This window comes from Heterodontus francisci, chromosome 29, assembly GCF_036365525.1.
Source record: "Heterodontus francisci isolate sHetFra1 chromosome 29, sHetFra1.hap1, whole genome shotgun sequence".
Taxonomy (NCBI): domain Eukaryota; kingdom Metazoa; phylum Chordata; class Chondrichthyes; order Heterodontiformes; family Heterodontidae; genus Heterodontus; species Heterodontus francisci.
The window spans coordinates 7,386,891-7,405,191 of NC_090399.1; the positions used below are offsets into that span (position 1 = coordinate 7,386,891).

Consider the following 18,301-nt stretch of genomic DNA (forward strand, 5'->3'; position numbering starts at 1 on the left):
GTCAGGAGATAGGTTACTCTCTCAAAATTCTCACTCTTGTACCCACATTATTTATGTAGTTAATTTTCTGGTCAATGGGTGATGCCCTAGATTTTGACCGTGGGGGATTCTGTTAGTTTCTTTCTTCTTGAAGATTGTCATTTCCAGGCAATTGTGTGGTATGAACGTTACTTGCCACTTAGCATCCCAAGCCTGAATGTTCTCCAGGTCTTGCTGTATGTGGGCCTGCTTTATTACCTTAGGACTTGTGAATGGACTGAACACTGTGCAATCATCAGTGAAAATCCTCACTTCTGACCTTATGATGGAGGATGGTCATTGATCAAGCAGTTGAAGATAGTTCGAACTAGGAAACTGCCCTGAGGAATCCTGCAGTGATGACTGGCCTCCAACAACCACTACCATCTTCCTTTCTGCTCAGTATGACTCCAGCCAGTGGAGTTTTCTCCTGATATCCAATGACTTGAATTTTACAAAGACTGCTTGATGCCAAATGCTGCCTTGATGTCAAGGTCAGTCACTTTCACCTCATCTCTGAAATTCAGCTCTTTTGTGTTGTTGGACCAAAGCTGTAATGAGGTCTGGAACTGAGTGGTCCTGGCAGAATCCAAACTGTGCATTGATGAGCAGGTCATTGGTGAGTTAGTGCCATTTGATTACACTGTAGACAACACCTTCCACCACTTTACTGATGATTGAGAGTAGACTGAAGGAGTGATAACTGCTTGGATTGGATTTTGAATCAGGGTTGATCTTTGATCTTGATGGTGGAATGATGGATATGTCAGGCCATGAGGTTAGAGGGTGATGATGTGTAATTCTGCTGCTGGTGGACAACAGTACTTCATAGATGTTTAAATCTGAATTACGGAATCAATATTTTTTGCAGTAAATAAAAGCAAAAAACTGCTGAAATACTCTGCAGATCAGGCAAAACTGTAGAGAAAGAAAGGTAGATGTTGATGCATTTTCACTAGATATTTTTGTTGTCTATTATTTTCCAATCTCTATTACATTGACCTGTTATATTTCTACATCCCCATCACTGCTGCTAAAACCCTAATTTGCATTTTTATCAACTTGAGCCTTGCTTTCTCCACTCTTCACAGATTAAAATGTAGTGGCAATTCTTTTATCCACCACAACCCTTCCCTTTGGAACGCTGTTCCAAATCTGTCCACTCTGACACTTTCCTCCCGACTTTTAAAATCCCTCTTAAAAGGCTTCCTATTGAAACTCTGTTGTTCCCTATTTTCTTTTGTTTTTTTTATTCATTGATGTGATGTGGGCTCCGCTGGCCAGGCCAGCATTTATTGCCCATCCCTAATTCCCTTGAGAAGATGGTGGTGAGCTGCCGTTCTTGAACCTCTGCAGTCCATGTGAGATAGGTACACCTACAGTGCTATAAGGAAGGGAGTTCCAGGATTTTGACCCAGCGACAGTGAAGGAACGGTGCTATAGTTCCAACTCAGGATGATGTGTGACTTGGAGGGGAACTTGTAGGTGGTGGTGTTCTCATGCATTAGCTGCCCTTGGCCTTCTAGTTGGTCGAGGTCACGGGTTTAGAAGGTGCTGTCTAAGATGCCTTGGTGCGTTGCTGCAGTGCATCTTGTAGATAGTACACACTGCTGCCACCATGCGTCGGTGGTGGAGGGAGTGAATGTTTGTGGATGGGATGCCAATCAAGCGGGTTGCTTTGTCCTGGATGGTGTCGAGCTTCTTGAGTGTTGTTGGAGCTGCACCCATGCAGGCAAGTGGAGAGTATTCCATCACACTCCTGACTTGTGCCTTGTAGATGGTGGACAGGCTTTGGGGAGTCAGGTGATCAGGTACTCGCCACAGGATTCCTAGCGTCTGACCTGCTCTTGTAGCCACAGTATTTATATGGCTACTCCAGTTCAGTTTCTGGTCAATGGTCGCCCCTAGGATGTTGATAGTGGGGGAATTCAGCAATGGTAATGCCATTGAATGTCAAGGGGAGATGGTTAGATTCTCTCTTGTTGGAGACGGTTATTGCTTGGCACTTGTGTGGCACGAATGTTACTTGCCACTTATCAGCCCAAGCCTGGATATTGTCCAGGTCCTGCTGCATTTCTACATGGACTGCTTCAGTATTTGAGGAATCGCGAATGGTGCTGAACATTGTGCAATCATCAGCGAACATTCCCACTTCTGACCTTATGATTGAAGGAAGGTCATTGATGAAGCAGCTGAAGATAGTTGGGCCTAGGACACTATCCTGAGGAACTTCTGAAGTGATGTCCTGGAGCTCAGATGAATGACCTCCAACATCCACAACCACTTCTTTGTGTTCGGCATGACTCCAACCAGTGGAAAGTTTTTCCCTTGATTCCCATCGACTTCAGTTTTTCCAGGGCTCCTTGATGTCAAGGGCAGTCATTCTCACCTCACCTCTTGAGTTCAGCTCTTTTGTCCATGTTTGAACTAAGGCTGTAATGAGGCCAGGAGGTGAGTAACTCTGTTGGAAACCAAACTGAGCGTCACTGAGCAGGTTATTGCTAAGAAAATGCTTCTTGATGGCACTGTTGATGACACCTTCCATCACTTTACTGATGATTGTGAGTAGACTGATGGGGCAGTAACTGACCGGGTTGGACTTGCCTTGCTTTTTGCGTGCAGGATATACCCAGGCAATTTTCTACATTGCCGGTTAGATGGCAGTGTTGTAGCTGTACTGGAACAGCTTGGTTAGGGGAGCGGCATGTTCTGGAGCACAGGTCTTCCGTACTATTGGCAGAATATTGTCAGGACCCATAGCCTTTGCAGTATCCAGTGCCTTCAGTCGTTTCTTGATATCACGTGGAGTGAATCGCATTGGCTGAAGTCTGGCATCTGTGATACTGGGGACTTCAGGAGGGGGCAGAGATGGATCATCAACTCGGCACTTCTGGCTGAAGATTGTTGCAAATGCTTCAGCCTTATTTTTTGCACTGATGCGCTGGGCTCCCCCTTCATTGAGGATGGGGATATTTGTGGAGCCACTTCCTCCAGTTAGTTGTTTAATTGTCCACCACCATTCACGGCTGGATGTGACAGGACTACAGAGCTGAGATCTAATCCATTGGTTATGGGATCGCTTAGCTCTGTCTATCGCGTGCTGCGTACGCAGTTTGGCATGCAAGTAGTCCTCTGTTGCAGCTTCATCAGGTTGACACCTCATTTTGATGTATGCCTGGTGCTGCTCCTGGCATGCCCTCCTGCACTCTTCATTGAACCAGGGTTGGTCTCCTGGCTTGATGGTAATGGTAGAGTGGGGGATATGCCGGGCCATGAGGTCACAGATTGTGGTTGAGTACAATTTGATGCTGCTGATGGCCCACAGCGCCTCATGGATGCCCAGTTTTGCATTGCTAGATCTGTTCGAAATCTATCCCATATCACACTGTGATAGTGCCAACAACACGACAGATGGTATCCTCAATGTGAAGACGGGACTTCGTCTCCACAAGGATTGTGCGGTGGTCATTCCTACCAATACAGTCATGGGCAGAAGCATTTGCGGCAGACAGATTGGTGAGGACAAGGTCAAGTATGTTTTTCCCTCTTGTTGGTTCTCTCACCACCTGCTGCAGACTCAGTCTAGCAGCTATGTCCTTTAGGACACGGCCAGCTCGGTCAGTAGTGGTACTACCGAGCCACTCTTCGTGATGGACATTGAAGTGCCCCACCCAGAGTACATTTTCCCTTTCTTCACATGGGTCCACTGGAGAAGGAAAAAGTGGGACTTCGCTTCAAGACTACAGTGGAATGTAAACCAATATAAAGTGGGTTGACTTAAGAAGCGAGACCCTGAGATCAGATGGTTGGAGAAGGAGGTGCTTGGTCTGATGCCCCATTTTGATCATGTCAAAGATCTGACACTGCAGTAGGTGTAACAGGAGAAAAATGGTGGACTGAAGGACCTGCAAGTCATTGGATCCCCAGGCATGGCAGTGAGATCTTGACCCCAGTTCTTTCTTGACCTGGACCTTGGCTCCTCCTCTTGGTGGAAGAAATGCATCCGTAAGCAGCTCTTTGGGCTGCTGGCCTATGATGGATCCTTTGTCTTGGATCCGAAGGTAACCAACACGAGGGTTTGTGATAAATATGAGATTCTTCTCTCTCCAGACTGGTCAGTGTGGGTGTCTGCTGAGTTTTTTGTGGGAGGACCTGCAAAAGTTCAACCTGAAGTGTGTTGAGCAGCTTGATGCTCTGCTCAGGTTGATGAGCTGATCAGTGTCCTGTGTCATTTCTTGAGGAACAAAGCCCCAGGACTGCACGAGCTAATCATGGAATTTCACAGGGAATTCTGTTTTGTCCTGGAGAGTGAATACTTGCCGATCCTGGGGAAATGCTGGCAACATGGGAGATGCCCCTTTCTTGACATAGGGTGGCCATCACTCTGTTATCAAAGAAGGGGGACCACAGTCACTTAAACACTGGCGCCCAGTCTCCCTCCTCAGCATCGATTACAGTTCTTTGCCAATACAATATCTGCTCGCCTTGGTACCATGGTGGTTCACGTGATCCACCCTGGCCAGTCCTACATGATCCTGGGCCAGAACATCCATGACAACATCCTGGACCTGATGCACCATTCCAAAAGGCTGATCGGTCAAGGGCCTTTCTTTCCGTGGATCAGGAGGAGACATTTGACTGCTGGATCATGAATATTTGGCATTCTGTCCCTGGATCTGAATTCTCTAACTGCTGCACAGTCTTTAAGTAAGGTTACCAGATCTTTGACATCCCCCTTCGTTTTGGGAGAAGAGTGCTTCAGGGAGACCCCATGTCCAGCCAATAATATATAACATGCATGGAGCTTTTCCTGTATGGCGTACTGACCTCTACCTTGTAGAGGCCCAGCGCCAACTTTCAGACACTTCTTCCTACTTCCCCCTGGAACATGACCCCACCACCGACCATCAAGCTACTGTCCACAGGACTGTCACTGACCTCATCTCCTCTGGAGATCTTCCCTCTAACCTCATAGTCCCGCAATCCTGATCAGCCCGCTTCTACCTCCTTCCCAAAATCCACAAACAGAACTGTCCTGGCAGACCCATTGTGTCAGCCTGCTCCTGCCCCACTGAACTTATTTCTTCCTATCTTGACTCTATCTTTTCTCCACTAGTCCAGTCTCTTCCCACCTATATCCGTGACTCTTCTGATGCTCTACGTCATTTTGACAATTTCCAGTTTCCTGGCTTGAACTTCCTCCTCTTCACGATGGACGTCCCCCACCAGGATGGTTTGAGGGCTGTCCGCTTCTTCCTTGAACAGAGGCCCAATCAGTCCCCATCCACCACCACCCTCCTCCGCCCAGCTCTACTTGTTCTCACATTGAACAACCTCTCCTTCAACTCTACTCACTTCCTTCAAGTAAAAGGTGTTGCTATGGGTACCTGCATGGGACCTAGTTACGCATGTCTTTTTGTGGGATATGTCGAACATTCTTTGTTCCAGTCCTACTCAGGCCACCCTCCCCCAACTCTTTTTCCGGTACATTGATGAATGTATCGGTGCCGTTTCCTGCTCCCACCCCGAACTGGAAAACTTTATCAAGTTTGCTTCTAATTTCCACCCTTCTCTCACCTTTACATGGTCCATCTCTGACACTTCCCTTCCCTTCCTCGACTTCTCTGTCTCCATCTCTGGGTCTACTCTGGCTGTCTACTAATATCCACCTCGACTACACTTCTTCACACCCTGCCTCCTGTAAGGACTCCATTCCATTCTCCCAGTTTCTCCTTCTGCGACGCATCTGCTCTGATGATGCTACCTTCCATGACAGCGCTTCTGATATGTCTTCCTTTTTCCTCAACTGAGGATTCCACTCCACTGTGGTTGACAGGACCCTCAACCGTGTCTGGCCCATTTGCCGCACCTCTACCCTCACCCCTTCCCCTCCCTCACAGAACCGTGACAGGGTTCCCCTCGTCCTCACGTTCCACCCCATCAGCCTCCATATCCAAAGGATCATCCTTCGCCATTTCCGCCACCTCCAGCATGATGCCATTACCAAATGCATCTTTACCTCCCCTGTCAGCATTCCGAAGGGATCGTTCCCTCCGCGATACCCTAGTCCACTCCTCCATTATCCCCACCACCTTGTCCCCTTCCCAGGGCAACTTCCCCTGCAATGACAGGAGGTGTAATACCTGCCCATTTACCTCCCCTCTCCTCACTATCCCAGGCCCCAAACACTCCTTTCAGGTGAAGCAGCGATTTATTTGTACTTCTTTCAATGTAGTATTCTGTATTATCTGCTCACAATGTGGTCTCCTCTACATTGGGGAGATCAAACGCAGACTGAGTGACCGCTTTGTGGAACAACTCCGCTCAGTCCGTAAGCATGACTCCAAGCTTCCGGTTGCTTGCCATTTCAACAGTCCCCCCTGCTCTCATGATCATATCTGTCCTGGGATTGCTGCAGTGTTCCAGTGAACATCAACGCAAGCTCGAGGAACAGCATCTCAGTTACCGATTAGGCAGACTACAGCCTGCCGGACTGAACATTGAGTTCAGTCATTTCAGAGCATGACGGGCCCCCCATTTTACTTTTATCTTTAGTTATTTTTTCTTTTTTCTTTTTTTTTGTGTTTATTTAATTTTATTTTATCTTAGTTTGTTCAGTTTGCTTACGCACTTTTTTTCATATTTGTACTTGTGGCCATTCAGTTTTCAGTCCATTAACACCCTATCTGTACTAATGCTTTGTCTTTCAACACACCATTAACATATTGTTTGCCTTTGCTCCATGACCTTCTGGTCAGTTATTCTCTGTGACCTTGTCCTATCTACACCTTCTCCTTTGTTATCGCTTGCCCCACCCTTGCGTTACTTGCTAAAAACCTCTCACATTTCTAATATCTGATAGTTCTGAAGAAGGGTCACTGACCTGAAACGTGAACTCTGCTTCTCTCTCCACAGATGCTGCCAGACCTGCTGAGTATTTCCAGCATTTCTTGTTTTTATTTCTGTGAGAGATTTTATCAAAAGCCTTCTGAAAATCCAAATATACCACATCCACCGACTCCCCTTTATCAATTCTATTGGTAACCTCCTCAAAAAACTCCAGCAGCTTCGTCAAACATGATTTCCCATTCATCAATCCATGTTGACTATGTCCAATCAGATCATTATTATCCAAGTGTCCATTTATCACATCCTTTAGAATAGTTTCTAGCATTTTCCCAACGGCTGTTGTGAGGCTAACTGGTCTGTAATTCCCTGTGTTCACTCTCCCTCCCTTCTTAAATAGTGGGGTGATATTTGCTACCTTCCATACTGCAGGAAATGTTCCAGAATCTATAGAATTTTGGAAGATGATCACCAATGCATCCACTATATCCATATCTACCTCTTTCAACACGCTGGGATGTAGAAATTCAGGACCTGGGGAGTTATCAACCCTCAACCCCAATAATTTCTGCAGTACAACCTCCTTAGAAAAACTAATTTCCTTCAATCCCTCATTCTCCTTAATCCTTTGGATCTCTAATTCTGGGAGATTTCTTGTATCTTCCTCAGTGAAGATAGACACAAAGTAATCCTTTAGATTCTTTGCCATTTCTCTATTCCCCATTATAAATTCTCCTGACTTTGCCTGTAATGGACCCATAATTGTCTTAGCCAAACATTTCATTTTACATACCTATAGAAGCTTTTACAGTCTTTTTTTGTTTTTTGCTCGCTTGCATTCATATTCTATTCTCCCTTTCTTTATCAGTTTCTTCGTACTCCTTTGCTATATTCTAAAATCCTCCCAATCCTCAGGTGTACTCCTATTTCTGGCAACTTTATAGGCCTTTTCTTTTAATCTTTTTCAATCTTTAACTTCCATTATTAGCCACGATTGACTGCCTTTACTTTTGACATTTTTGTGCTATGAAGGAATATATAGTTGCTGTAAACTATGTAATATTTCATTCCATTGCCTATGTATTGTCAGAGCTTTTAATATATTTTCCCAATCTACCTCAGCAAATTTGCCCCTGATACCTTCATAATTTCCTTTGTTCAAATTTAACGCCCTGGCTTCAGATTGAACTACCTAGCTTTCAAACATAATGTAAAATTCTATCATATTTGTGGTTACTCATCCAGAAAGGTTCTTTTCCACGAAGATTATTAATTAGCCTTTCTCATTACGTAATACTACATCTAAAATAGCCTGTTCTCTAGTCGGTTCCTCAACATACTGCTCTAGAAAACAATCCCCAACACACTCCAGAAACTCGTCCTCCACAGCATTAGTGCTCATTAGGTTTACCCAGTCTATATGTGGATTGAAGTCACCCATGAGTACTTTATTATCCATGCTACTTGCTTCTCTAATCTCCTGATTAATACTGTGCCGCACACTACCACTACAGTTTGCTGACCTATAAACAACTCCGACCAATGTTTGCTTCCCCTTGCTGTTTCTTAACTCCACCCAAACAGATTCCACATTTTGTTCTTCCGATCAGAGATCCTCGCTTACTAATGTACTGATCCCATCCCTTATTATCAGCGCAACTCCACCTCCTTTTTCCTTTTTGCCTGTCCTTCCTAAATGTCAAATATCCTTGAATATTCAGTTCACAGTCTTGAACACCCTGTAGCCATGTTTCTGTAATGGCAATTAGATCACACCTATTTATCTCTATTTGGGCCATTAAATCATCTACCTTATTTTGAATGCTGCATGCATTCAGCTAGAGTGCCCTTAACCTTTCCTTCTTGACATTATTCTGCATTGCACAATGTTCAGCACCATTCGTGACTCCTTGGATACCGAAGCAGTCTGAGTAGAAATGCAGCAAGAACTGGACAATATCCAGGCTTGGGCTGATAAGTGGCGAGTAACATTCGCGCCACACAGGTGCCAGGCAATGACCATCTCCAACAAGAGAGAATCTAACCATCTCCCCTTGACTTTCAATGGCATTATGATCGCTGAATCCACCACAATCAACATCATGGGGGTTACCACTGACCAGAAACTGAACTGGAGTAACCATATAAATACCGTGGCTACAAGAGCCGGTCACAGGCTAGGAATCCTGCGGCGAGTAACTCGCCTCCTGACTCCCCAAAGCCTGTCCACCATCTACAAAGCACAAGTCAGGAGTATGATGGGATACTCTCCAATTGCCTGGATGGATGCAACTTCAGCAACGCTCCGAAAGCTCGACACCATCCAGGACAAAGCAGCCCACTTGATTGGCACCCCATCCACAAACATTCACTCCTTCCACCACTGACGCACAGTGGCAGCAGTGTCTACCATCTATAAGATGCACTGCAGCAACGCACCAAACTCCTTAGACAACACCTTCCAAATCCATGACTTCTACCACCTAGAAGGACAAGGGCAGAGAATGCATGGGAACACCATCACCTGCAAGTTCTCATCCAAGCCACACAGCATCCTGACTTGGAACTATATCACTATTGCTTCACTGTCGCTGAGTCAAAATCCTGGAACTCCCATCCTAACAGCACTGTGGGTGTACCTACCCCACATGGACTGCAGCAGGTCAAGAAGGCAGCTCACCATCACCTTCTCAAGGGCATTTATGGACGAGCAATAAATGTTGGCCTAATCAGTGACACCCACATCCCATGAATGAATAAAAAAATTCTAAGTCTTGTTGATGTGTGAAAGAATATCGGTATAATAGGCTTGATTAAGTAGAATTTGGAAGCAGTTAGTGTGTTATGCCTTTAGAGTTAAAGATTGAATAAATGGTTAGTTTTCAGAGCTCACTGACGTTCCCCTTTAAGATGGTAGAGTTAAACATTTCAAGATCTCTATTGGAATAGAATCTCTGTTACCAGGGGTCTCTGTTAGAATAGCATTGCCATTACCAGGGACTTGGGTGATAAACACACACATTGAAATATATTGTGTGATCTCAGTAAGAGATAGCAATAAACCTTAATTGGTTTATGGGGTCGTTGTTCAGACAGGTCGGCTCCAGAAGTTGCTGTGGGTACCATGGAAAGGGTAATTAACAGTAAATGGAATGTACTCACAGGAACAAGAGAGGTCAGATAAACACAATTATGAACATTTTGAGCAGATGAAAGCTCACAAACTTCAAATTCCAGTAAAACATCAATTTAAAGATATAGATTTTAAAAGGGAACACAGAAAGGTCACATCAAATCAAAAGTCATATGACACCTTAGAAATAGTATACAAATGCAAGGTTCTGCAGCAGACACTTAGAAGTGTATCCTTAACAATGCATCTCAACTACGGAAATTTAAGGTACAAGTTTACTTTAAATTTTGATGGATATTCTGGATATTCTAAGATAATTTTGCTGTAACATTAGCAAGGTTAAACTTTTGGATTCTATGTTAGAAATAAGAATATGTGTTGACAAATATCTAAAAGTTAATAAATCGTTTCCAGTAATATTCTGTATACAACTACAAGAACCCCCTCTCTGCGTCTCTTGAAGTGAAGAGACACATATTGAAGAGAGTTTCCCAGACCCTTATAATATCTGGGATATTTATGACTTAACCACAGAAATATTAGAAGTTGGCTAACGGAAAGATGGTAAAATTCTCTGATGGTTTTCTTTCTTTGAGGGAAAGCTAGTGCAATTCTTTGCATCCAAATAAGTGTCTGAGAATTTGTCTGGTTTGAACTTGATTAAAGGAGATTGATGGGGATGTGCTGCTGATTTGGTTTAGTCCCTACAAGGGGTTAAAGTCATAAATCACTTCAGATGCTTGCCTTTGTTTCACCTGCCTTATAATGTCACTCACTACTTTTCTACCTCCTGTTACCAGCTTTACTTGAGCTACCCCTCAGGTTCCCATCCCCCTCACAACCCTCCCCAACAGCAATGGTAAATCTCCCAGCGAGGATGTTAGCCTGGTCCTGTTAAGGCATAGCCCGTCCATCTTGCACCGGTGCCACCTGCCTCAGAACCAGTCCCAATGCCTCGGAAATCTGATGCCCTCCCTCTGACACCAATTCTCCAGCCACGTGTTCAATTGATCAATTCTTCTATTCTTCTCTAGCACATGGCACTGGGAGTAATCCTAAGCTGACTGCCTTGGAGGTCCTGCTTTTTAATTTCCTTCCTAACTACCACAAATCTGCTTTCAGGGCCTCATACCTCTTCCTAGCTATGTCGCTGGTAACAATGTGGACCATGCCCTCTACTTGTTTACCCTCCCCCAGATGGATATCCTACAGCCTCTTTGTGACATCCTTGACCCCTGCACTAGTGAGGCAACGCACCATCCTGGAGTCACGTTTATTGCTGCAGAAACGCCTGTCAGATCCCCTGACTATCGAATCCCCTGTCACTATTGTTCTTCCACTCTTCTTCCTCCCCTCCTGCGCAGCTGAGCAACCCATGGTGCCACGGACTTTACTATGGCTGCACTCCCCGGAGAAACCATTGCTCTCACCAGTATCCAAAGTGGAAAACCAATTAGCATGCAAGATAGACTCAGGGGACTCCTGCACTGCCTGCCTGGTTCTCTTAGACTGCCTGGCGGTCACCCATTTCCTCTCTGCCTGTATGCTCAGAACCTGCAGTGTGACAACCTCCCTAAAAGTGCTATCCACATGGTCCTCTGCATGGCGGATGCACAACAGTGACTCCAGCCAACGCTCGAGTTCAGAAACCTGGAGCTCAAGCTTCTGCAGCCCGTGACACTTCCTGCAGATGTGTTCGTCTAGGTCACGTGGTCTCCGACTAGCGATCCAGGACTGATTCCTTGTCAGTGTCTTGCCATCGATGCACCTCAAGGGGTTTTGGGTTTGATATTCTGGTCCATAGACAGAATTTAGTACATCCTAGAAGCTTTTATGTCGCCAGTATCAGTATACAGTTGATTTTTTTTTCCATACGTTTCCCCATCCACCAGGATCTTAACAACATCCCTCACCACCACTTGAAGTCACACAAACCCTTCTGGATTCACATACTTAACCTTTGAAAATATCACTTCAATCCTGATGATGCCTGTAAAATCGAATGAAATTATCAACAAGTCACAAACACCTCGTGAAAGACTTGATGCTTCGATCTTCTGCAAAGCTTATGGGTCACGCTAAACTGCATCTGCACAATCCTGGGCAGATGCAGATACTTGATGCACAAATGAAGACCAAGTGACCATGTGACCAAGTTCACAGACCTGAAAGTTAATTCTGATTCTCTCTCCACAGATGCTGCCTGACCTGCTGAGCTTCCCCAGCACTTTCTGCTTTGCTGCCACATACTTACCCTGCTGTGTCCCAGTGTCCCATGAAGTCATGATTCTCTTCTTCCACTCAAGTGTAACATTCTTTGTTGTAGGTGTGCCGCACCTAAGTGAATAATCTTAATTTCACACTTTCCAGGACATGACACGCAAATGTACCATAAAAGGCAAAAACACAACAGAAATAACACTATAATTGAAGAAAATCTCTGTACTATGAGCTTCTGATCATCTGACTGTGAAAATCCACAGACGAATATGCATTTGGAAGCTGTATTCATTTCTCTGCTAAATGTTATGTGAAAATGCATGTAACTGCTATTAAATGATCTTTGTAAATAAAAAGGAAAATATGTTGATATTCTAGCTGCATTGCCAACTAGAACTATTACACCAATAATTATGATCAGCTGCTGCAGAAGCAAAGTATTTGTGCATATGTCTCAATGTGTAATCGGTGAAAAACTGTGACAACAGCACAGATTTCATCACTAGTCCTGCATTGGTCTGCAAACATGTGCGAGATAAAGCTTGCAGCCAGAAGTTGGAACAGTTACACAGTGGAGTCACCTTTGCATTTAAAGGACCACACCAAATGCAGGGAATGGCAGAGAGGTGCTCTAGGGTAGCCCCACAGTTCAGCGAAGCCTCCCTGCTCACTCTCCTCCTGACTGTGCAGGCAAGGCAGGAGGTCCCTTTACCCAATGATGGTAAGAAGAGGCCCGCCCGCTTGAACAAGGCAGCCTGTCTGGAAATGACGGAGGAGGTGAGTAGTCATGGGACAATCCGGCATCAAAGGGTCCACTGTCAGAAGGGGATGAACGAGCACTCCCCCAGCCAGCCGGGACCCTCTAGGCCTCGTATGCACAGGGTACGACTGCCAAAGACATCCACAGCCAAAGGGCACTCAGATCAGCAGCCTTCCTCCAGTCAGGCTGCTAGTGCAGAGGTTGCAGCGAGAAGCAGCACTCACAAGCATTTACAGAGAACACACTGACACAAATGGGAATGCATGGGTGTCACAGCAATGTAAATGCATCTTTCACTAAATGTTCCTCACCAACATGTGTGTCCTTTTCTCTGTGTGAATGATGTGTGACAGCATGTTGCACCAATGTCACATCCGTTTTCACCGTTGGTTCTTTAGGAGAGCCAACCTATACAATAACCATCATTGCCCTGCCACCATTACTCATGAGCGTCTCCACGGATGCAGTGACATGGACATTGGCTCAGTCAGCTGCTGCCTCTAATGGTTTACACAGGGATGCTGCAGGTTAGACTGGTGCACAGGGTGATGTGTGGCTTGCAGAGCTCATGTCAGTTCCTATGGAGCAGACAGCCTATGTCGGATAAGCCACTCCCGTACATCCCTAGCTCACTGCTAGCCCTGCGTGCAGAGCCTGGGTGCCATCTGTCCTTCCATGTGCCTTTCCCGTTGTAGGTCCCCAGTGTCCTCATAGTCCGAGGAGGAATCCTGTTGCGGTCTCTCCTCATCATGCCAGGCCTGCGCCCGATTAGGTGCGTAGTTGTGCAGAGCACAGCGAGCAGCAAAGAGTTGGCCTTTTCGGCCCTTAGTACAGGTCATCACCCTATCTATCTAGGCATTGGAAGTGCTTTTTCAGCATGCCGATCGCCTGCTCAATGGTGGCTCTTGTAGCTCAGTGGCTGGTGTTGTATCTCCTCTACAGCAGTGGTGAGGTTTCTCACTGGTATCGGGAGCCATGTCTGCAAGAGATAGCTCTTATGTCCAAGAAGCCACCCCTCCATCTGAGCCAGTTCAGTGAACAACAGTGGCAGCAGGGACTGGTGCAGAGCCCATGTGTCATGGCACATCTGCAGTATCCCTGTGTAAACCATTAGAGGCAGCAGCTGACTGAGCCAATGTCCATGTCACTGCATCCGTGGAGACGCGGCCAGAGAAGTGGGCACAGATTTGCATGAAGCATCTTCGGTGATTGAGGATTCATTTAATGGTAACGTCTTCAGGTGGTAGCCTGGCAGGAGGCTTGATGGCCACATGGGTGTAGTCTATGAAACCTATAGTTCTCCAGCAATGGTGCCAAAACCGATGGCACTCTGGGCCTGGCTGTGAGAGTCCATCCTGAGGTGGGCATACTCACTGGCCCTCTGGTGCAGGGCATCGGTGACCTCCCTGATGTAGCGGTGCACTGCCCTCTGTGTGATCCCACAAAGGTCTGTGCTGGGCCCCTGAAATGCTGCATATGAATCACTGCCACTGTGAGGACCACAGGCATAGGATGTCCACCAATGCCCATGGGCTGCAGGTCATCATTGTGCAGGACACAGGGACGTGTCACCACTCTCTCTACATGCACAATCTCCTCTGACACTGGTTATCTGACATCCGAGGTCATGTCATGTAGATGCGCGGCGAACTGTAATGACGAGCTGCCCTTGGGGGCTGCTACTCATGACCGGGGGCCTCTATGTGGACTGCACCTGCCTGTTGATTTTGCCTCCAGCGCATACGCATCCTCAGGAGAAGCAGATCAGACAATGTAGGATGAGCCAAACCCATTTCCATGTGATAAATAAAATTGTATCCTTCATTTATTTGAATGTTCTGAACAGGGCAGGGATTGGTGTTGACTGGTACAGCAGGTGCTAACATGGATCAGCTAGATGGTGTTGCATGGCATTGCCTAACTTGGCTAACAATCAGAGTGGCACGGCATGACCACATCAAGATCCTACCAGCTGCATTGATTGCCCTTACCATCCATATAACCTTAACACTCCTACCTTTTCTGGCACCCTTGTCACATACAGGATGACTAGAGTACCATTGCTCCTTCACACACACAGACAAACACAGAGCGTACACTGTTTACGGAGGGAGAGTACACAGTACCTCCCTTCATGCCTGCAGGTCTTTCCCTCCAGTCATCCTAGACCCCCTCCTTCCTCACTTTAAGAATCTAAAGCTGAGACCCCTGTATATCCGGACTTACCTTCATTGTCCTGCTTCTGATGTCCTGTCTGGTTCCCTGTTTGTGAACAGGACGGCACGTGACGGCCGCCCGTACTATGAAAACTGCAGAAGTGTACAGTGAGAGACGGTGGGATGTATACTCTGGAGAGGTAAGTAGTGTTTTACATATTCTAATTGAACTGCTGCCGCCAAGCAGCAGGGGGTCCGCACCACATCGGGGGTCGAGGCAGGCCTCTCCCCGCAGAATTTTACGGGCTGCCCCGCCGCGACCCACTGCGAGGGGCTCGTAAAATTCAGCCCTTTAATGTGTAAAATATCCCAAGGTCCTTCACAGGAGAGATCATCAAACAAAATTAGACACCAAATCAGGTACAAGGACAGGTGAACAAAAGCATTGTCAGAGATAGAAGCAAAATACTGCAGATGCTGGAAATCTGAAATAAAAACAAAAAGTGCTGGAAATACTCAGCAGGTCTGGTTGCATCTGTGGAGAGAGAAGCAGAGTTAATGTTTCAGGTCAGTTCTGATGAAAGGTCACTGACCTGAAACGTTAACTCTACTTCTCTCTCCACAGGATTGTCAGAGAGTTGGGTTTTAACAACAATTTGTATTTATATAGCACCTTTAACAGAATGAAACATCCCAAGGTGCTTCACAGGAGCATTATAAAACAAAGAAGACAGCCAGTCACACGAGGAGATATTAGGATAGGTGAGGTAGATTTTCAGGAATTCCTTAAAGGAAGATGAGTTAGAGAGTTGGAGAGGTTTAGGGAGGGAATTCCAGAGCTTAGGGCCGAGACAGCTGAGGTCACAAACATTAATGATGAACAATTAAAATCAGGAATGCTCTGGAGGCCGGAATTAGAGGAGCTCAGATATCTCAGAGGCTTGTAGGATTGGAGGAGATTACAGAGAAAGGGAGGGGCAAGGCCATGGAACGGAAGGATAATAAAGGCTTTTATTGGACAGTCTGGGAAAAGGCCGTATCAAGTAGAACTTTGGGCTAATTAGAAAGAATAGCCCAAGTATATGGATTTACAACATGGGAACATAATGAGGGGAATTGCATCTCCCCTTTATAATTAAATGTTTGCTGTTCATTTCAGTCAAAAGAAATACCAAACTCATTTTATATACATACCTTATCCTGTCCCCAAATAAATCCTAAAACATTTCACAACCAATGAATCACTTCTGAAGTGCAGTCACTGTTGTTGTGTAGGCAAATAAAATCCCCAATTTGCTCACAGTAAGATCCGACAAACAGCAAATGAGGTGAATGACCAGTTAATATGGGTTTGTTTGGGAGCAGGTGCTTGGTTGGTTGAGGGATAAATATTGGTCAGGACAGCAGGAGATCACCCTGCTTGATCTCGAATAGTGCCTTGGGATCTTTTACATCCTCCTGAACCACCAGAACAGGAAGACGGGAAATAATTCCAACATCTGATCAGAATGGCATTATCTTTTAGCAATATACCACTTGTAGAGAACTACACTGAAATGTCAACCTAGGCTATGTGATTAAATTCTCAAGTGGGGCTTCCACTATTTCCATATGATTCTGATGTAAGACATGACAGAAAGCGTAATTTCAATGTATATTTTTCTGTAATTCTGTCTCACTTGCATTTTACATACTCCACAGCACTTTTAAAAAAGTTACTTGCCTTTTCTTCATGTGCATCATTGCTCAATGCATTGGAAAATACAATGCATAATTTAAACATTAAACTGAGGTTTTAATATATTTTAAAATACAATCCTGATTCACAATGTTGAACTGCAGCTGACCACATGTTAATAAAGATCAGTTTAACCAGGTATTTGCACTTTGATGTTACAATTCCACAGAGGGCAGCAAGCATGTTGTAAAACAGATCTTTATTTCAGGCAATAAAAAGCACATTTATAGTTTTGATACAGATACAGTCAGTAATAAAGAACTGTAAAAAAAAATCCAATACAGGAAGTGTAAAAAGAAAATTATAAAAAGAGTTAAACAATTTCATTTGGCACTAAGCTGTCAACATTATTCAGAGATTATCGGGACAATCTTTAGAAATATAAAATCTCTCTCTGGTGTAGTTGTACAGGTTTTTCCTCAATGATAGTCAGCATATTAGTGCAACAACAAGAAAGGAGCTTTATTCCAACTCCTGCAGTACTACAAATCTGCTATTAACTGATCTCAGTGTTGGGAGTGTGTGGGCCACCCCTTCCCCTCCCTCCCAGAACAGCAACAGGGATCCCCTTCTCCTCGCTTTCCAGCCCACCAACCTCCACAACCAAAGGATCATCCTCCTCCATTTCCACCACCTCCAAACACATCTTCCCTTCCCCTCCCATCAAAATTTTGAAGGGTTTGTTCCCTCCGTGAGACCCAGGTCCACCCCTCTATCACCCCGACGCCTCGTCCCCTTCCCACAGCACCTTCCCATGCAATTGCAGGAGGCGTAATATCTGCCCTTTTACCTCCTCTCTCCTCACCATCCAAGGTCCCAAAAACTCCTTCCATGTGAAACAGCGATTTACTTGTTCTTCTTTCAATTTAGTATACTGTATTCGCCGCTCACAATGCAGTCACTTCTACATTGGGGAGACCAAACGCAGATTAGGTGACCGCTTTGCAGAACACCTCCACTCAGTCCGAAAGCATGACTCTGAGCTTCCAGTTACTTGCCATTTCAACACACCCCCTGCTCTCATTCCCACATCTGTGTCCTTGGCCTGCTGCAGTATTCCAGTGAACATCAACACAAGCTCGAGGAGCAGCACCTGATCTTTCGATGAGGAACCCTACAGCCTTGCGGACTGAACATGAGTTTAATCATTTCAGAGCATGACTGGCCTTTTTTACATTTTTTTATTTTTTAATTATTTTATTTTTTAATCATGTGCCTGTTTTTCATGTAGACAGAGCTGCTCATTATTCTGTCATTAACGCTCTCTTGGACTAATGCTTTGTCTTCACCACAAACATCAACATGCTCTTTGCCTTTGTCCCATGACAGTTTTATTTAATCTCTCCTGTCCTCTCACCTTTAGTTCCCTTCCCCACCAAAATGCACACCCTCCCCCCCAACTTCACTTGCTTAAAACCTAATTTTGTTCT

General features: G+C 45.3%; 1 protein-coding gene across 1 annotated transcript in view; it reads left to right on the forward strand.

The window, feature by feature from the left end:
• The window catches only part of LOC137345675 (butyrophilin subfamily 3 member A2-like), a 33,118-nt gene extending 32,176 nt beyond the window's left edge, over positions 1–942 (forward strand). The window contains exon 9 of the mRNA XM_068008939.1: positions 890–942. Coding sequence (XP_067865040.1) covers positions 890–942 — 53 coding nt within the window. The remainder of the gene's footprint in view (positions 1–889) is intronic.
• The last annotated feature ends 17,359 nt before the right edge of the window (positions 943–18,301 follow it).